The 21,825-nt window shown below is 41.9% G+C and overlaps 1 protein-coding gene across 7 annotated transcripts in view; it reads left to right on the top strand.

Moving 5' to 3' along the window:
- Positions 1–21,825, top strand: part of LOC128688856 (uncharacterized) — a 118,382-nt gene that overhangs the window by 85,963 nt on the left and 10,594 nt on the right. For 6 of the 7 annotated variants that reach the window (XM_053776859.2, XM_053776858.2, XM_053776864.2 and 3 more), the window contains 2 exons: positions 15,283–15,461; positions 16,863–17,044. In XM_053776859.2, coding sequence (XP_053632834.2) covers positions 15,283–15,461; positions 16,863–17,044 — 361 coding nt within the window. Of the gene's footprint in view, positions 1–10,744; positions 10,992–15,282; positions 15,462–16,862; positions 17,045–21,825 lie in introns of those variants that run through there. The other variant, XM_053776860.2, reaches the window with a different exon arrangement.

The raw sequence follows: 21,825 nt of genomic DNA on the forward strand, positions 1-21,825 counted from the left end.
AATTTCCCTCTTTCCTACATACTCTAACTTGAGCCTCAGTGAGCTATCCTCGTAAAAACTCTTCACTGCTTTCAGTAACCAACCTCCTACACCATACACTTGCAACATCTGCCACATTGCCCCCCTATCCACCCTGTCATACGCCTTTTCCAAATCCATAAATGCCACAAAGACCTCTTTAGCCTTATCTAAATACTGTTCACTTATATGTTTCACTGTAAACACCTGGTCCACACACCCCTACCTTTCCTAAAGCCTCCTTGTTCATCTGCTATCCTATTCTCTGTCTTACTCTTAATTCTTTCAATAATAACTCTACCATACACTTTACCAGGTATACTCAGCAGACTTATCCCCCTATAATTTTTGCACTCTCTTTTATCCCCTTTGCCTTTATACAAAGGAACTATGCATGCTCTCTGCCAATCCCTAGGCCTATACCTTACCCTCTTCCATACATTTATTAAATAATTGCACCAACCACTCCAAAACTATATCCCCACCTGCTTTTAACATTTCTATCTTTATCCCATCAATCCCGGCTGCCTTACCCCCTTTCATTTTACCTACTGCCTCACGAACTTCCCCCACACTCACAACTGGCTCTTCCTCACTCCTACAAGATGTTATTCCTCCTTGTCCTATACACGAAATCACAGCTTCCCTATCTTCATCAACATTTAACAATTCCTCAAAATATTCCCTCCATCTTCCCAATACCTCTAACTCTCCATTTAATAACTCTCCTCTCCTATATTATTATTATTAACAATAATAATATCCGGGCGCCGCCTATATTATTATTAACAATAATAATATAATTATTATTATGTAATCCATAGGGGTTGAGGCTTAGTCCAAGGAAGGGTAGGACAAGTCTAATTCCTTGGATCAAGTTTTGCAATAACTAAGGTCAGTTGATTTACAATTACAGCCATACTAGACGTGACCCCCCACGAGCTTTTATTGATAAGCTATGCCTTGATGCTGGTCATCAGGCTTGGTCCGAGGAAAAGGTAGTATATTATGAACACAGGTAATGAATGGCCTGGAACCTGGTCGTAATGGGATTTGGAGCAAAACAAACTCAGAAGATAGACTACAATGCATATTTTACCTTCACCCACTATATACAAATATGTACACTGTGTACAGACGGAATAATAAGTGTACACGACGGTGACAGATGGCAAAAGCAGAAGCCAGAGAGCACCGTACTCAACCAGCAGGTTGGCAAATCTGGCAAATGCTGACCGCAAGTGAACCACATTGCTTCAGCATTTGGTGGGCTCGCCTGTGATTGGTCAATGAACCAAGGTACTGATTTAACGATGGGTACCCTAATAATTGTTAAACCCTTAGTACCGGTTCGCTGGTTGGGAGGCAGCCTATATGGGAGTATGACATATGCCGATGTTATTATTATGTTAATCAAGGGGAAGCGCTAAACCCGGAGGATTATACAGCGCCTGGGGGGGATGTGGAAGGCATTCAGGCTTAATTCGGGGAACTGGAGCACAGATCCAATTCCCTAAATCAAGAGCCCCTCACCAACATCAAGGAACCTTCCTTGAGGGGGACATACGCCGAATAAATTGTAACGTACTTTGTAAGCCACATAGTACCTAATCTTTGGATCAGGAGCCTTTTACCAGCATCCCGCACCCTCCCTGAATGTCATGTTTCTGTAAACGCCAAGTGTTTCCGCCTCACAGAAAAAATTCTTAGTTTTTGTCTTTCAACATCCTTGCGAATCCTGTAGAATGTTACACTTAACTGGTCATTCTGTCGATTACTACATTCAACAGCACAACAAGCAATAACCATCGTAGAGGCTTATAAAGATGAGAGAAATCTCCAGGATTTGCACAATATGTATAGATGTTTGTGATTGTGGCTTCACATCCAATATGACTCGTTAAGTCACATACAAAAATTAGGAACGAATAATCTCAAAATTCACAAAGCGTACCCAGTGTATTTTTGCGGACAGCGTCCGATATAATTTCAACAACCTCCGCGGAGAAGGATGTCTGGGTACGGTGCCCTTATTGCTTACGAGAGTCTTCCTTGTCGGGAACATATTTCCACAGACTTAATGTTTCAACACCGTTAAATTTTTTATCCTGCCTCATCTCATTTGAAAGCCAGCCATTTCAAGGACATTCCCCACCCCCCTTCCATTCCAGCCTGGGAGGGATGAGTCTTGTCCTTAGTCTTCTCTTCCCCGTCTCCCATCTGCCCATGGAGGAGACCCACTCCTGAGTGAAACAAAAATTGTATTGTTATTATTTTTCCTTTAAATAGAGCATAATTCAAGGAATATTTTGGTAATTTCCGAGTTATCGAAAATTAAGAATTTCGCCGTGACACAATTTTGCGCCAAAAATATTACTATATTTTACGTTTAACGTTTTTCTTAATTTTTTTTTCATGTTTAAAATTCATTATTAATGCAACCTTTCAAAGCAAAATTGGTTGGTTACAAGAAAAAATTATAGCTATTTGAAGTCACAAAACACATTATTTCTTCATCCACAATTCTCTCGGAAATTATTCGGATATTTGCATGTGTAGAATTGTTATTTAATGAAGAATCATTCTTTCTGATATTATACAATAAATCAATGTTTTTGAATAACACATTGAGACAAAAATATCACTCACAATATTTTATTATATTAGATTTTATTGAAAATTCTGATTTTTTTTTTTAGAATTTAAAAAATAAAAATAAAACAGTATGCATTTTCATACTTTTGGCAACCTACGAAATCCAGTTAACTCACTGTTTACCATCTGCAACACTTTTCCTATGTTCAATTTTTATGTGTGTATTCCTGGAGAGGGTTTCCAAGATCAACAGTTCCGCGACCTGGTTTGTGACCAGGCCTCGCGATGGATCAGGACATGCTCAACCAAGCTGTTACTACTGACCGCAAGTAAACCGACGTACGAACCACAGCCTGGCTGATCAGGTACTCACTAGGTGCCTCTCCAACGCCTTCTTGAACACAGCTAGGGGTCTATTAGTAATCCCCCTTCTGTATGCTGGGAGGAAATCAAACAGTCATAGGCCCCTGACACTTCTTGTGTTGTCTTTTAGCATACTCGTGGCGCCCCTGCTTTTCACTGAGGGGGATGCTACATTTGCCGAGTCTTCTGCTTTCGTAGGGAGTGATTTTTGTGTGCAAATTTGGTATTAATCCCTGTAGGATTTTTCCAAGAGAATATTGGAAAATATTATCATGTATCTTTCTCGCCTGCATTCCAGAGAATACAAATCAAGGGACTTCAACCATTCCCAGTAATTTAGGTGCTCGATCGTACTTATGTGTGTCCTGAAGGTACTCTGTACATTCTCCAAGACAGCAATTTCACCTGCCTTGAAAAGGGCCATCAGTGTACAGCAATATTCTAGCCTAGATAGAACAAGCGATTTGAAGAGAATCATCTTCGGCTTGGTATCCCCAGTTGTGAAGGTATCCATCCTATCATTTTTCTAGCAGAGTTGATAGATACATTGTTGTGGTCTTTGAAAGTGAAATCCTCTGACATTAACACTCTCAGGTCCTTCACACTAGTTTTTCACTCTATTGTGTGGTTGGTATTTGTTTTATACTGCGATACAATTTTAATTTCCTCAGGTTTTCCATATCTGAGTAATTGAAAGTTCTCTTCATTCAACTTCATATTGTTTTCTGCGGCCTATTTAAAGATTTGGTTGATGTCCTTTGGGAATCTTGCAGTGTCTTCGTTAGATGACACTCATGCAGATTCGGGTGTCATCCGCAAATGAAGACGGTGCTGTGGCTTACATCTCTGTGTATGTCAGGTATGAGGATGAGGAACATGATAAGGACGAATACTGTGCCTTGTGTAACAGACCTGTTCACTGTAGTTGCCTCAGACTTTACTCTGTTTACTATTACTCATTGTGTCCTATTTATTAGGAAGTTATAGATCTATCTACCAACTTTTCCTGTTATTCCTTTAACACGCATTCTGTGCGCTGTTACACCATGGTCACACTTGCCGAAAGCTTTCGCAAAGTCTGTGTATATTACATCTGCATTTTGTTTGACTTCTAGACCATCCAAGACCTTGTCATAGTGGTCCAGTAGCTGGGACAGGCAGAAGCGACCTGAACCCATTTTGCCCTGGGTTGTGTAATTGATGGGTTCCTAGGTGAGTGGCGATCTTGCTTCTTAGAACTCATTCAAAGATTTTTATGGTATGGGACATTAGCACTATCGGTCTGTAATTATTTTCCATTGCTGTACTGCCACCTTTGTAGAGCGGAGCTATGTCTTGTTTTTAGTGGCTGTGGGATGACACCTGTGTCCATGCTCCCTCTCCACAGAATGCTAAATTATTATTATTATCATCAAGGGGGAAGAGCTAAACCCGTAGGATTATACAGAGCCTGTGGGGGGATGTGGAAAGTATCCCGGCTTAATTCAGGGAACCGGAGCACAGATCCAATTCCCTTGATCCAGAGCCCCTCACCAGCGTCAAATAGAATGCTAAAGGCACATGACAGGGGCTTCTTGAAGTTCTTTATGAACGCGGAGTTCCACGAGACTTGGCCAGGGGCAGAGTGCATGGGCATGTCATTTATTGCCTTTTCGAAGTCTTGTGGTGTTAGGATAATATCAGAGATTTTTTAATTAACCAGATTTTGAGTCTCGGTCATAAAAAAATTCATTTACATTGTCGACTCTTTAGCCTGGTTAACGGCTCACTAAACACTGAGTCATACCGGGACTTTAGTTGTCATCAAAGTCCCATCTCATCTACACGGGTTCTATACTGGATGTTGTTTTCGCCTTTTCATTTGGCATAAGAAAAGAAGTATTTTGGGTTTCTTTCAGTTTCATTTATGGCTTTAGTTTTTCCTGTGTTTCTTGTCTCCTGTAAGATTCCTTAATCTTAAATTCGTTAATTGCTGTTTCTCTGACCAGTGCCTCCCTTCGTATTTTAGATATATGGCAACACGAATGTTGCCATAAAATTTTTTTTGTTTTATCTTCAGGGCTATCACCTATATAATCACATCACTGAAAATGCTTCCATATAGAAACATTTTCAGTAAAAAAAAAATGGACACTAAATAAAAATATGGCCGGACCGAGGCCCCCCCCTACGAGCAACTTATTTCGTATATGGTATAACATTATTATCTTTTACAGCTGATAGGTGTGGGAATGCTGTCTGACTGATCCGAGTTCAAGGCCACATCACACCTCTTTTACACTACTTATTGTATAAATTAACACAAAAAATAAGGGCACAATGCAGGAGGCCTATTGGCCCATGTTAGGCAGGTTCAATTCACACCCAACCGCTAATGCGCTGTTGTCTTGGCTTTAAATTTCTACTAACCACAACTCCTCAATCATTTTCGCATTCATTTTGACTAAGATCTACATTGTCTAGCTTATAAGTACCATAGTTTTTTTTTCTTTTCTAGCCTAGAATAAGAACCTTAAACCTGTCTGCAATGAGCTGCATCTGCCACTTCTCCGAATATAATATCAGCCTATCCATCATCCTATAGCTTTCTATTGTTCTCCTCAAAAATGATCTCTGACAGCCTATTTTAGTGTAATCGGAGATAGTTTCTTCTACACAATATGCTGCTACATTCTGCCACAGCCGGATTTTTTCATAAACATGTCGGAATTAAGTACAACCAGACAAATTTCAATTCTGTCCCTCTCAAACGGATACCGTTGGCCGATCTGATCCTGATTTGAGAATGTTGAAGCTGTGACTGTGTAGGTAGTGCGGTGTACACGTGAGTGTAGTGTGGTGTACACGTGAGTGTACTGTGGTGTACACGTGAGAGTAGTGTGGTGTACACGTGGTAATAGTGCAGCCAGCCTCACCCTAGCTTCCGTTTTTGTCTGGCTACTGCGCCAATCCAGTCTATCTTAGCCTTGCACCGAGGAGTGAGCATAACACTAGCAATCAACATAAAGGATCCCACATGAATATGATAAAACAGAAGATAATATGAGTATTGTTTATTTCTGCCTCACAATTGGGACATCATTAGCAAACTGGTGAAGAGGGCCTCGCAATGTGGCTGAAATATGCAATATTCGTCCGTTTTAGCATCTATGTGGATTCAATGGTATTATTGGCCAGCATTAAAGTTTTTGTGGCAGAGACCGAAGGAAAAAGGTAATTAAACATAGCTAAACACTATTTGTATATTACAAGAGGACGGACAGCCCGTCCTCTAAACTATACTGTTGCAAAAGTCAAATGTGTGGATGTTTACCGAACTTTGAACAGCTGACATGTAACAGTTAATGAAACGCGCGCAGTGGCTTCCCGTTTTCTGTTCGTGGTGTTAGTTTAATGTCTATTATGCACCTCATACCCATCCTGTGGGTGGTAGTCAAAGGATTACAGAGGTACATAATGGGTCCAGGGACTGGGCCCCAAAGTTTTGATAAATGAACAAGTTACAAAGGATATGAACTCTAGGTAGATTTGCACACACACACAAGCACGCGATATAGTGGAGGCAGGAACCATACATAGTTTTAAGACGAGATATGATAAAGCTCATGGAGCAGGGAGTGGGAGGACCCAGTAGCGGTCAGTGAAGAGGCGGGGCCAGGAGTTGAGTCTCGACCCCTGCAACCACAATTAGGCGAGTACAAGCACAAACACACACACACACACACACGAGCACAAACACGCGAGCACACACACACGCACGTGGTAATGCTTTATTTACAGCTAGCAAAGTCAGGGTATTTTTCCAGATTGGTCTGTAATATACCACTGTGGCTAAAATATTTTGACATATCTTGAACATTTCTGAATGAGTTGTCTCCGAATTCATTAATTTTTATCGCACTCCAGCACATAATGACGCAGGGTGTGACGCACTCCAGTACATAATGACGCAGGGTGTGACGCACTCCAGTACATAATGACGCAGTGTGACGCACTCCAGTACATAATGACGCAGGGTGTGACGCACTCCAGTACATAATGACGCAGGGTGTGACAACAGTCCATCTGGCAAAGTTTACATTTCGTTTGGTCTACATCTGGTGGTGGTGATTTAACCTGCCAAAGATACTTGTAACAACCGGAGTCGGGCAGTAGTGACATCCAAGAGTCGTGGTGCAGAGTACTCTTTATCGTCTTTTATCTTATATTTATATAGTTTTTTGTTGTAACCTGACTTAAAATAACGGAAACCAAACCAGCCTTAAAAATGGGCTGCAAACCCTATTTGAAAATGTGACATAGTTATTAAGAGAATGGGGCTGAAGAGGGATACATCAGAGTGGATGCACTACTAACAGTCGCACAGTATGAAATGAGAAGACAACGTGAGAAGTAGAACAGATGATGAACATCAAAATGGTATACAATACCGACAGGTTGTTAGGTAAGACACGTATGCAACAGTTAGACAACTTTATTCCGAAACGTTTCGCCTACACAGTAGGCTTCTTCAGTCGAATACAGAAAGTAGGCAGGAACAGTAGAGATGTGAAGACGATGTAATCAGTCCATCACCCTTGTAGTCGTAGAATTTGAGGTTGTCAGTCCCTCGGCCTGGAGAAGTTCAGTTCCATAGTCAGGATGCAACTCCAAGAATAAGACAAAACGTCAGATATCTTAGGAGGTTCATCTTGTACGTGGACGAAATTCATAAGGCATCTAGATACGAAAATGTTGTGTTAATGGGAGATTTTAACTTTAGACAAATTGATTGGAACAATATGACAGGAAATCTTGAGTCTAGTGACTTTCTTGATACGGTTCAGGATTGCTTTTTAGAACAGGTTGTGACGGAACGAACTAGAGGAAACAATCTGCTTGACTTGGTTCTTGCCAACAAAGATTCACTAATTAATAATCTTGAGGTTAATGATGAGCTTGGGGAAAGTGACCACAAATCATTTAGTTTCAATATATCATGGAATTACCCAGATAACTGTAATCAATTCTCTGTCCCAGATTTTCGCTTGGTCGACTTCATGGGACTGAAAAATTACCCGAGTGGGCTAAATTGGGATGTCCTGACTTTGGGTCAGGTAGGTTTTCTTGGTTGCCAATATGACGTTTTTCAGAGCATAGTTCTAGCTGCCCAGACAACTTTTCTTCCGAGTAGGGAAATTACATCTAACAAAAATTATCCCAAATGGATAAACAATTAATTAAAACATCTCACTCGTCAAAAGAGAGGCATATATAGGTGTATCAAAAGAGGGGATGGGCAGTTAAGAAATCAATATATTCAATTAAAGAGAGAAATAAAGAAAGGAATAAGAAAAGCAAAAAGGGATTATGACGCTAAGGTCGCAAGGGATTCAAAGATTAACCCAAAAGGGTTCTTTCAGGTATACAGAAGTAAGATTAGGGACAAGATTGGCCCACTTAAGAGTAACTCTGGTCAGATCACTGACAGTGATAAGGATATGTATGAAATTCTCATTACCTACTTCCTCTCAGTTTTCACCCAGGAAAATACTAGCGATATTCCTGAAATAATAGATTATGTAGAACAGGACGATAATAAACTATGTACGATTGCGGTAACTAGTGACATGATCCTCAGACAAATAGAGAAACTAAAACCTAACAAATCCCCAGGCCCTGATGAACTGTTTACAAGGGTGTTAAAGGAATGTAAAGAGGAACTTAGCATACCTTTGGCTAATCTTTTTAACATATCACTACAAACTGGCATAGTGCCTGATAAGTGGAAAATGGCAAATGTAATACCTATTTACAAGGCAGGTGACAAGTCCTTGGCTTCGAACTATAGACCAATAAGCCTTACCTCCATAGTGGCAAAATTTATGGAATCAATAATTGCCGAAGCAATTCGTAGCCATCTTGACAGGCGCAGATTGATTAATGAATCTCAACACGGTTTTACGAAGGGACGTTCCTGTCTTACGAATTTACTAACATTTTTCACAAAGGTGTTTGAGGAGGTAGATCATGGTAATGAATATGATATTGTGTATATGGACTTCAGTAAGGCTTTCGATAGAGTTCCACACTAGAGGCTATTGAGGAAACTTAAGGCACACAGAATAGAAGAAAAATTTTCCTGGGTAGAGGCGTGGCTGACAAATAGGCAGCAGAGTTTGCATAAATGGGGAGAAATCTGAATGAGGGCACGTCACAAGCGGTGTTCCTCAGGTGTGTGTTGGGCCCGTTGTTGGTCACAATTTACATAAACGACATAGATGAGGGAATAAATAGCGACATAAGCAAATTTGCTGATGACACCAAAATAGGCCGTCCAATTCATTATAATGAGGACACTAGACCACTCCAGGATGATTTGAATAGACTGATGCAATCGTCGGAGAAGTGGCAGATGCAGTTTAATATAGACAAATGCAAAGTTCTAAATGTTGGACAGGAAAATAACCATGCCACATATAAACTAAATAATGTAGATCTTAATACTACTGATTGCGAAAAGGATTTAGAAGTTCTGGTTAGCAGTAATCTAAAACCAAGGCAACAGTGCATTAGTGTTCGTAATAAAGCTAACAGAATTCTTGGCTTCATATCTAGAAGTATAAATAATAGAAGTCCTCAGGTTGTTCTTCAACTCTATATATCCATGGTTAGGCCTCATCTAGACTATGCTGCTCAGTTCTGGTCACCGTATTACAGAATGGATATAAATGCTCTGGAAAACGTACAGAGGATAACAAAGATGATCCCATGTATCAGAAATCTTCCCTATGAGGATAGACTGAGGGCTTTGAATCTGCACTCTCTCGAAAGGCGTAGAAGTAGGGGGGATATGATCGAGGTGTATAAATGGAAAACAGGAATAAATAAAGGGGATGTAAATAGCGTGCTGAAAATTTCCAGCCAGACAGGACTCGCAGCAATGGTTTCAAGTTGGAAAAATTCAGATTCAGGAAGGATATAGGAAAGCACTGGTTTGGTAATAGAGTTGTGGATGAGTGGAACAAACTCCCGAGTACAGTTATTGAGGCTAAAACGTTGTGTAGTTTTAAAAATAGGTTAGATAAATACATGAGTGGGTGTGAGTTGGACCTGACTAGCTTGTGCTGCTGGTTGTGACGAATGGTTTGAAAAACCGACAAGTTGAAGATTGAGACACTTATGCAACATATAGGAATCTTTATTCAGGAAACGTTTCGCCACACAGTGGCTTCATCAGTCCAATACAAAGCAGAAGGTGTAAGGAGAGGAGGAATTGAGGTAATCAGTCCCTCAGCCTGGAGTCGATGTGTTCAGTCCATTAATCTTGTAGAATGTACAGCATAGGGCCGTAGACGTGGCTTATATACTGTAGTCAGATGAGCCGTAGACTGATGGACTGAACACATCGACTCCAGGCTGAGGGACTGATTACCTCAACTCCTCTCCTTACACCTTCTGCTTTGTATTGGACTGATGATGCCACTGTGTGGCGAAACGTTTCCTGAATAAAGATTCCCATATGTTGCATAAGTGTCTCAATCTTCAACTTGTCGGTTTTTCAAACCATTCATCACAACTGTCAGACACTGCAGCATCATGGGATCTTGTTACAAAGATTTCTTCAACACTTGTCCAACCTTTGGACGAAGACCTACTTCGACTAGTGGATGGTACTACTATGACCCCGCCTCCTCCTGCTACGCCTCACCTGACTACAGTATATAAGCCACGTCTACGGCCCTATGCTGTACATTCTACAAGATTGATGGACTGAACACATCGACTCCAGGCTGAGGGACTGATTACCTCAACTCCTCCTCTCCTTACACCTTCTGCTTTGTATTGGACTGATGAAGCCACTGTGTGGCGAAACGTTTCCTGAATAAAGATTCCCATATGTTGCAGAAGTGTCTCAGTCTTCAACTTGTGCTGCTGGGTCTGGTGCCGTGCTCCTTCCTTGAGTGGAGGTGACCAGACTGGGTCGGTCATTGGGCTAATCCGGGGGAAGGGAGACATGGACCTGTTCCGCATGGGTCAGTAGGCCTGTTGCAGTTTTCCTTGCTTCTTATGTTCTTATGTTTTTATGTACATTTTCAAAAAATTTAACCCTTGAAGGACAGTCTGAATCCCTGCAGATGTTAAGTCACATTACCAAATATTCAAACTAGTAGACAGTGTTTAAACAATGGTCTAGTTAGTAGTTGGAAAAGTATCGATAGATCCAACTACCTACTGGGCAGCCCATACTTATATCATACGGCCTAAGCAGTATATTGAAATGCTCCACGTATAAGATTGAATTTCATCCTTAATTGGCATACGCCATCTCATTATGATTTAAGCCGGTTCATATTTAAATACGCTTACATACGACGCATATCAGGAAAACATACTATGTTATGGGATGTGACGTGTCAAGTTCAGGGACATTTCATTCTCAGAAACATATTTGTAACGAGTTCCGTTTATAGACCAAGAGCTGTTACACTACCTATGCTCATTCAAAAGCCCAGCCTTAATTAAGGTCACCCTTCAGCATGCCACCCACAACAATAAACTAGAGTTGCGTCCAGGTACCTTGCTACTGCTAGGTGAACAAGAGCAAGGCATGCACATTGTGCAACAGATTAGGGTAGATAATGCCCAGGTATAACCATCCCTAACTTAAAAATGTTTGAGGCTGGATACGTACCCTGTGAGGGCGTACAGTGAATGGAGCAAGGGTCCGTGTACCCAAGTGACCAAATCGAGGTATCCTCTATCCCCCATGCCCCTCCAAGACACCAAAGGTCGATATTCATACCTGCCTGTGAAAAAAAGCACCTCTAAATCTTGCCAATCTCCCCGCTACCTACTCGCCATTCCTGTTGTGTTTATATCGCCAATGGCATGTAAACTGTTAGAGTTAACATGTACTATCCACTTTCTATAGCACTTCTGTACTGCCCAACATACTTGCATTCAGGGATAAAATTTAATAATTCGTGTTCAGTTCGCTTCTCCCGTCCTATTACTGATGTTTGATATTTTTCTGCTCGAAATCTCGCCATGATATGCCACTTCAAGATAATTATATTTTTTAATTATTTAAAAATAATAATAATATTGTTCATTTATGTTTATACATTTAAAACTTTGTAGTCTGTTTGGCCTAGTCTGAGATCGGATCGCTGAGGCAGTAACCGAAACATTGTAGTTAACTTTTTCGTACTAATAAAAAACTATACCGTCATTTCTTGAAGTTTTACACAACAGATGGCCCTGGTGCGTGTGCAATTATACATTCTTTGGTGCACTCTTCTACGTTGGGATTCCATGACAATCTGCGTTCAAGCAGGAGTGTGCCCGGGGCTTGAGAGAAAAATATGAGAAATTACCTCCTCATTGGCAGAGTTTGGTTCACAACCGAAAGGGTTGTGCTTGATTCCCGAAAGAACCGCAACGTACGAACAAGTTTTACACCTTCTACCCATTTTTCACCTAGCTGTCAATAGGTTCCTTGATGCTAGTCAGCTGCTGTGGGTCGCACACTATTAAAGGATTCTGTAAATAAGCCTTGTTTGATTATCCTGTTAACCATAAAGATGTCTTTGTTCAGGTGGGAGTGTGCTCGAAATCTGTGGAAAAATTGTGAAAAATCACGCCATGACCTGTAATATCAGTGGCTCTTCATGTGCTACCTCACTGTTCTCAAAAATCTAGGACTCGAACCTACAGTAGGTATTGTTCAGACCTTCCAGACTTATCTGTATGTACTGTATTACAAGGGGTGGTTTTCACTGCAGTCGTAAGGAAAATCACCTAACGCACGTCTTAAGATAAGATAAGATAAGATTTCGTTCGGATTTTTAACCCCGGAGGATTAGCCACCCAGGATAACCCAAGAAAGTCAGTGCGTCATCGAGGACTGTCTAACTTATTTCCATTGGGGTCCTTAATCTTGTCCCCCAGGATGCGACCCACACCAGTCGACTAACACCCAGGTACCTATTTGCTGCTAGGTGAACAGGTGTAAGGAAACGTGTCGAAATGTTTCCACCCGCCGGGAATCGAACCCGGGCCCTCCGTGTGTGAAGCGGGAGCTTTAGCCACCAGGCCACCGGTGGTTTGGTTGGCTTAATGTGGGTGTGCTGCAAGGAACTCGTGTGCACTGCCATAGATGGTGTCTACTAAAAAAGATAAATGTGGTAGCCGTTAGCCTTGAGTACAAAATCAGCGGCCGTTTGGACTCGACAGTCTGAAACCGAGTGATTGTGAAGGGTGAGGTCATATTGCTGACGCTGGGAAAACTAAGGTAGTTGCATCTGTATTGCTTATCATTCCACAGATTTGGCATTCATTGTCCTTAGAAAAGTAAAAATGCATTTCTTTTACATATACACCGTTTCATAATTACAATTTTTGGAGTAAACAACTGTAAGATTGTAACAGGAAATTTTATTGCCCTTCGTAGTTTCGTGTTTTGATTAAGTAAATTTTTGTTCTCGACCTCGAAACTGGGAAGCGAATAGCTTATCAGAAGAATAAAATATAATAATTATGTTGCCCCTGGTTCTCCTCTCTTCTAGTCTTATAGTTAAGGGAAGTGATTCTGAACTACAACACTTTTTTAGGAATTACTGGAAATTAGCCAGTGTGTAGAAGGAGAGGAGTTACAGCACGTCTCATACTGGGTATGTGAGTGCTGAAGTTTATGAGGAGGGGGAGGAAAGTCACTCTCACAACAATGATGTGCCAGTATAATTGGACTGTGAAAGTCAAACGATGGGTGGGGAGGGGGACTAAATTGAGAGCTTTCGCAGTATGGGCTACGTGAAATGAGCCGAATTCCTCCAGCAATATTTTGTGTATTTAATTAAAAGTGTAAATTTAATTAACTATAGTCAGGGAAGGTTTGCTGCCCTGTTTTGTACTACGTAGTTCTTTAAAAATCTTTAGTATTTATTATATATGAGAACTTATGTACATGAGGTTAACATATACTGACCTGAATTTTTACACATATATAATCTGGATCAGATACAACTAACTTTACACTTACTGATGTTAGTTGTACCTCGGAGATAGACGAGACTTTAAGCACTATATACTTCCTTCGATGCCTGCTCACTCCCACACTCACCTAAGTTGGACTTATAATTATTGATTATTCAATTTAAACCAGTAACACTTGTAATTTATGGTTGTGGACTGTATGGTAATACTTGACTTACTAATGAATGGTTTGATCCACAAATTATACACTTTGTAAGAATATACAATGACCCTAAATTACATGCATAAATTTAATAAACACACCGTAATATCTTCCTTAGGTCACACATTAGAATTGGTAATCACATCCTAACGTCTCCATAACAATAGCTAACAGAAAATTGGCCAACTATGTAAACTATTGAAAGTACAAGGAAGTGCACATTACCTGTGTTGAGTTGCTCAGACGATTCAGCGTCTCCTTATATTCCATAATCCCAGCTACATTCTCTTGTAACTCGCTAATATCGGAGCTCTTGACGTTTATTTATTACCAGTTCTCCATTTACACTGATCCACACATTTTTGGCTTCGATGACGCTCGATTTCTTCAAAATTACGTACAACCTATTTTACTCCGCCATTTTCCCTGCGTCTCTCCTACGTAGTTCTCTGCGGTGCTGGATCCCCCCCCCCCCCATCATTCGAAATTTCTCGAGTCAAACCAACCACATTAATGAACATTTATTATATTATTTTATTTTTTTATATTCTAATGTCAGGAAAATTATAAAAAAATCCACAGTATTTTCAAAATATTTTCCCTAGAAATTATAGATGTTGTATATAAGGCGACTGGTGTGGGGCGAATCCATGAAAGGATTGCTATGCAAATGTATTATAAATTCCAGTCCTGATGGAAGCAAAATGTCAGTGTGTGATAAAAATCCAGTCCTCTGCGTTGTGCATAATGGTATTAATTGAAACAGTTATAGTAAAGCAATTTTTATGAGGGGAAAAAATAGAGCTCTGGTGTCCCATTTATGGCACCAAGTTGTTGCATACAGACGACATAAGCAAGTAGATATTTTTGGGTCATTAATTTTGCCTGTGACCAATTTGATTCAAAATTACCATTTTCATGTGGAAAATCACCAGAATTTCTCAATAATCTGGCAAATGAATTAATATATTGAGCATTAAGTAAAAAGTTACTAATACAAATGCAAATATCTCTCCAAATAGGAAGACGACTATATTATAATTGCCATAATTTTAGTATCATATTCTTTTCTAAAACGAAAGCTTTTTTTTATGTGTGTACAGATTTACACTTTTCTATATTCTCAGGACTACTTCGTGGGCCTCGACGTGTTGCGCGACTATGTGTGTTTGCTCTGGTGCTGCCCACACTGCTTATCACCATCCCTCTGTATGTCCGCCTCGTACTCTACCCACCCGGGCACTACCCTATGATGCCCACTGACCAGCGTCTCCTTAGTAGGCACGTCTCCGGCATCTGGTGCCAGGTAGGTGGAGCACTGATGCCAGGTATATGGAGCACTAGTACCATTAAGAGGGGCCCTGGCGCCAGGTTAAGTGGGATGCTGGTGCCATGTACTTCAGGCACTAACGGCTAAAGAATTATTGTTTTGTTTGAGCATTTTGACACGCGTGGGTGGCACAGGGAGATATACTGCAATGAAAGAAGCTCTCCGTTATGCATGACACGAGGAGAGATGCAACCTTCTCTACCAACAGCCTTGTTGTACAAACACTCACCAAGGAAGTTATGCCACAGGCAGGGCTGGTAGGATAGAGAAGCCCTCGAAACTGATCACAAGCATATCACAGGTATCAGGAAAATGTGCTGCTTAATAGTGAAAATTTTAACTTAAGTGTGTTCCGTAGGTCGGTTGGTACTGCACTCATCTCACACAGTAAAGTCCGAGGTTCGTTCCCCGGTACACCGACTGGTGTGGGTGGCGTACCCGGGGACAAAATTAACCCAAGTTGCTCGAAATGCTTTGCATTACCAGAAGCTTTCTACAAATTGTCATTGTTGTTTTCTAGGTCTGTATAAGTTGTACTATGTACTTGTAGAAATAAGGATTATTATTATTATTATTATTATTATTATTATTATTATTATTATTATTATTATTGTTGTTGTTGTTGTTGTTGTTGTTGTTGTTGTTGTAGCCTAAATAAAACTTACTTATACAGGAAACTACAAATTTTGGAAACATTATTTAATGAATGAATGTATGTCTGTGCACATATAATCATTATTCTGCACAGGAAACGTAAATCTAATTTTGAAATCTGAGGAATCCACAAAACTATTTTTCACGTTAATTTTTGTATATAATAGAATTAAAGTATGTAAAGTAAAAGGACACAAGTGCAACTAATGTGACATTTTATTGTGGCAGCGTTTCGCTCTCCAGGAACTTTGTCAAGCTGTAACGGCTTGACAAAGCACCTGGAGAGCGAAACGTTGCCACAGTAAAATGTCACATTAGTTGCACTTGTGTCCTCCTTTTACTTTACATATTGTCGGTAATTCTACCAACTTATATACAGAATTAAATTAACCATTTTTTGAATGCTTTATATATAAGGGTAATTTTCAACATGATTATTAAGCACCAAATTATGATTTACGTATTTTGAATGTTTTGTTTTTGTTGTTGCCCTTAAAGGTTACGACGGCCAGCACCGTATGAGTCCTTTGCTTCCTGTTCATAGTATTGTGTGTATTTACTTCTTATTCACAATGAATCTATGGAATTTCCATCTTCATGCAACATTTTACATAGACGAACCAGATTGAATTACAAGACACCTTGGTTATTCTACGTATTACATTCCCACTTAACATGTTCTGCAATTCTCATTCATTACTTAACATATTCCTTCTTCACCAGGCACAGAATGTGAACATGAACGGGAGCTTCAACGGGTACCTGTCTCCCAGCACCCTTGACGTGGACTCCCAGCGCCGTACTCATGTCATGATAAACCACCTGGTTCTCAGGGACGACATCAAGGAGTATTGGGGCTTCTACTTGCTCAGGGGCTCTACTATCACTCTCTCCTCTTGTTCCAGGTGGGTCCTCTGGTCCTCTTGGAAAGGCAGAACAAAGGATTCATAATGGTGGTTATTGCACTTTGTCAATATGTAACACGTTATCTCTATGCTCATGTAGGATAATGTTTATGTCATATGTGTACTCACTTAGTTGTGGTTGCAGAGGTCGATTCACAGCTCCTGGTCCCGCCTCTTCACTGGTCGCTACTAGGTCACTCTTCCTGCTCCATGAGCTTTATCATACTTCTTAAAGCTATGTATGGATCCTGCCTCCACTACATCACTTTCCAGACTATTCCACTTCCTGACAACTCTGTGACTGAAGAAATACTTCCTAACATCCCTGTGATTTATTTGAGTCTTCAATTTCCAATTGTGACCCTTTGTTGCTGGAACATCCTGTCTCTATCCACCTTGTCGATTCCTCTCAGTATTTTATATGCCGTTATCATGTCCCCCTATCTCTCCTGTCCTCCAGTGTTGTCAGGTTGATTTCCCTTAACCTCTCGTCGTAGGACATGCCCCGTAGCTCCGGGACTAGTCTTCCTGCAAACCTTTGCACTTTCTCTAGTTTCCTTATGTGCTTGGCTAGGTGTAGGTTCCAAACTGGTGCTGCATACTCCAGTATAGGCCTAACGTACATGGTGTACAGGGTCCTGAACACAGCAGTTATTTAATGTTCACCTCAGGAGATGTGCCTGGTGATATACTCACCCCAAGATCCTTTTCCTTGAGTGAGGTTTGTAGTCTCTGGCCCCCTAGACTGTACTCCGTCTGCGGTCTTCTTTGCCCTGCCCCAATCTTCATGACTTTGCACTTGGTGGGGTTGAACTCCAGGAGCCAGTTGCTGGACCAGCCCTTTGTAGTTCTGCCTGGTCCTCGTCTGACTGAATTTTTCTCATCAGTTTCACATCATCTGCAAACAGGGACACTTCTGAGTCTATTCCTTCCGTCATGTCATTCACAAATACCATAAACAGCACCGGTCATAGGACTGACCCCTGTGGAGCCCCACTCGCCACAGGCGCCCACTCTGACACCTCGCCACGTACCATGACTCGCTGTTATCTTCCAGACAGGCATTCCTTGATCCACTGTAGTGCCTTCCTTGTTATCCCTGCCTGGTCCTCCAGCTTTTGCACTAATCTCTTGTGTGGAACTGTGTGAAACGCCTTCTTACAGTCCAAGAAAATGCAGTCTACCCACCCCTCTCTTGTCTTACTTCTGTCACCATGTCATAGAACTCCAGTAGGTTTGTGGCACAGGATTTCCCATCCCTGAAACTGTGCTGGCTGTCGTTGATAAGCTTATTCCTTTCTAGATTCTCCACCACTCTTCTGATAACCTTTTCCATGACTTTGCATACTTTTCATGTCAGTGACACTGGTCTATAGTTTAATGCTTCGTGCCTGTCTCCTTTTTTAAAAATTGGGACTATATTTGCTGCCTTCCATACCTCAAGTAGTCGCCCAGTTTCGATAGATGTGTTGAAGATTGTTGTTAGTGGTACACATAGCGCCTCTGCTATGTGTACCACTGTGCGCGTGTGTGTGTGTACTCACCTAATTGTGGTTGTAGGGGTCGATACTCAGCTTCTGGCCCCGCCTCTTCACTGAGTGCTACTAGGTCCTCTCTCTCCCTGCTCCATGAGCTTTATCATACCTCATCTTAAAGCTATGTATGGTTCCTGCCTCCACTACCTCACTTGCTAGGCTATTCCACTTCTTGACTACTCAATGACTGAAGAGATACTTCCTAACATCCCTTTGACTCATCTGGGTCTTCAACTTCCAATTGTGACCCCTTGTTTCTGTGTCCCTTCTCTGGAACATCCTGTCTCTGTCCACCTTGTCTATTCCACGTAGTATTTTGTATGTTGTTATCATGTCTCCCCTAACCCTCCTGTCCTCCAGTGTCGTCAGGCCGATTTCCCTCAACCTTTCTTCGTAAGACATTCCCCTTAGCTCTGGAACTAACCTTGTCGCAAACCTCTGCACTTTCTCTAATTTCTTGACATGCTTGATCAAATGTGGGTTCCAAACAGGTGCTGCATACTCCAGTATGGGCCTGACGTACATGGTGTACAGTGTCTTGAACGATTCCTTACTAAGGTATCGGAACGCTATTCTCAGGTCTCATGCCTGGTCACAGACCGGGCCGTGGGGGCGTTGACCCCCGGAACTCTCTCCAGGTAAACTCCAGGTTTGCCAGGCGCCCATATGCTGCAGCAGTTATCTGGTTGATGTGTTCTTCCGGGGACGTGCTCTGTGCTATACTCACCCCAAGATCTTTCTCCTTGAACGAGGTTTGTAGTCTTTGTTCACTTAGCCTATACTCCGTCTGCAGTCTTCTTTGCCCTTCCCCGATCTTCATGACTTTGCATTTGGCGGGGTTAAATTTGAGAAGCCAGTTGCTGGACCAGGTGTCCAGCCTGTCCAGGTCTCTTTGGAGTCCTACCTGATCCTCATCTGATTTAATTTTCCTCATTAACTTCACATCATCTGCAAACAGGGACACTTCTGAGTCTAACCCTTCCATCATGTCATTCACATATACCAGAAATAGCACTGGTCCTAGGATCGACCCCTGTGGGACCCCGCTCGTCACAGGTGCTCACTGTCATAGGTCATCGCGTACCATGACTCGTTGTTGCCTCCCTGTCAGGTATTCTCTGATCCATTGCAGTGCCCTTCCTGTTATATGCGCCTGATCCTCTAGCTTCTGCACCAATCTCCTGTGAGGAACTATGTCGAAAGCCTTCTTGCAGTCCAAGAAGATGCAATCAACTCACCCCTCTCTCTCGTGTCTTACTTCTGTTACTTTATCATAAAACTTCAGTAGGTCTGTGACACAGGATTTGCCTTCCATAAAACCGTGCTGATTGGCATTTATACTCTTGTTCTGTTCCAGGTGCTCCACCACTCTCCTCCTGATAATCTTCTCCATGACTTTGCATACTATGCACATCAGTGACACTGGTCTATAGTTTAGTGCCTCTTTTCTGGCTCCGTTTTTAAATATGAGTACTACATTTGCCGTCTTCCATACCTTAGATAGTTTCCCAGTTTCAAGGGATGTATTGAAGATTGTGGTTAGTGGCACACACAGCATTTCTGCTCCCTCTCTAAGGACCCACAGGGAGATGTTGTCTGGTCCCATTGCCTTTGAGGTATCAAGGTCCCTTAGCAGCTTCTTCACCTCCTCCTCAGTTGTGTGTATGTCATCTAACACTTGTTGGTACATTCCTTGTTGGCGTCCCCCTCTGTTCTGTCCACCCAGAGGCCTTCCCGTCTCCACTGTAAATACTTCCTTTAATCTCTTGTTGAGCTCCTCACATACCTCTTGATCGCTTCTGGTGAGTTCCCCACCTTCTTTCCTCAGCCTGATCACCTGGTCTTTGACTGTTGTCTTCCTCCTAATGTGGCTATACAGCAGTTCTGGGTCAGGCTTGGCTTTCGATGCTATGTCGTTTTCGTACTGTCGCTGGGCCTCCCTCCTTATCTGTGCATACTCGTTTCTGTCTCTTCAACTAGTCTCTATTTTCCTGGGTCCTTTGCCTCCTGTATCTTTTTCATTCTCTGTTGCACTTAGTTTTTCCCTCCCTACACCTTCGGGTAAACCAAGGGCTTGCTTTGGTCTTCCCATTATTTCTATTGCCCTTGTGAACAAACCTTTCCTCTGCATCCCTGCATTTTGTTGTTACATATTCCATCATTTCATTTACTGACTTTCCTGCCAATTCTTTGTCCCACTGAACCTCCTGCAGGAAGTTCCTCATACCTGTGTAGTCCCCCTTTTTACAGTTTGGCTTTTCCCATCCAACTCCGGTTACCCTCTCTACTTGTAATTCTACTAGGTATTCAAAACACAAAACCATGTGATCATTAGCTCCAAGGGGCCTCTCGTATGTGATCTCCTCGATGTCTGAACTGCTCAGGATGAACAAAATGTCAAGTCTTGCTGGTTCATCCTCCCCTCTCTCTCTGGCAGTGTCCTTAACATGTTGATGCATAAGGTTTTCCAGTACCACATCCATCATTTTGGCTCTCCATGTTTTGGGACCCCTGTGTGGCTCCAGGTTTTCCCAGTCGATCTCCCTGTGGTTGAAATTGCCCATAACCAGTAACTTTGCTCTGCTCGAGTGAGCTCTTCTTGCCACCTCGGCCAGTGTGCCCACCATTGCTCTGTTGCTCTCTTCATATTCCTCTCTTGGCCTCCTGCAGTTCTGTGGTGGATTATACATCACTGCAATGACTACCTTATGTTCCCCACACTGAAGTGTACCTACTATGTAGTCCCTTCCTCCAGTCTCATCCATGTCTTCTATTTCCTCAAATCTCCATCGGACTTTTATGAGCAGTTCAACCCCTCCTTTCCCTCTGCAGGAAGAATGACCTAGTAGCTACCAGGGAAGAGGTGGGGCCAGGAGCTATGATGACCCCTGCAACCACAAATAGGTTTTATGACAAGGTAACAGAAGTAAGACATTGGAAAGAAGGAAGGGTGGGTTGATTGCATTTTCTTGGACTGCAAAAAGGCCTTCGACACAGATCTTCACAAGAGATTAGTGCGGAAGCTAGAGGATCAGGCACATATAACAGGTAGGGCACTGCAACGGATCAGAGAATACCTGACAGGGAGGCAACAACGAGTCATGGTATGTGACGAGGTATCACAGTGGGCGCCTCTGTCGAGAGGGGTCCCACAGGAGTCAGTCCTAGTAACAGTGACAACCTCAAATTCTACGACTTCAAGGGTGATGGACTGATTACATCGTCTTCACATCTCTACTGTTCCTG

This window comes from Cherax quadricarinatus, chromosome 16, assembly GCF_038502225.1.
Source record: "Cherax quadricarinatus isolate ZL_2023a chromosome 16, ASM3850222v1, whole genome shotgun sequence".
Classification (NCBI taxonomy): Eukaryota; Metazoa; Arthropoda; class Malacostraca; order Decapoda; family Parastacidae; genus Cherax; species Cherax quadricarinatus.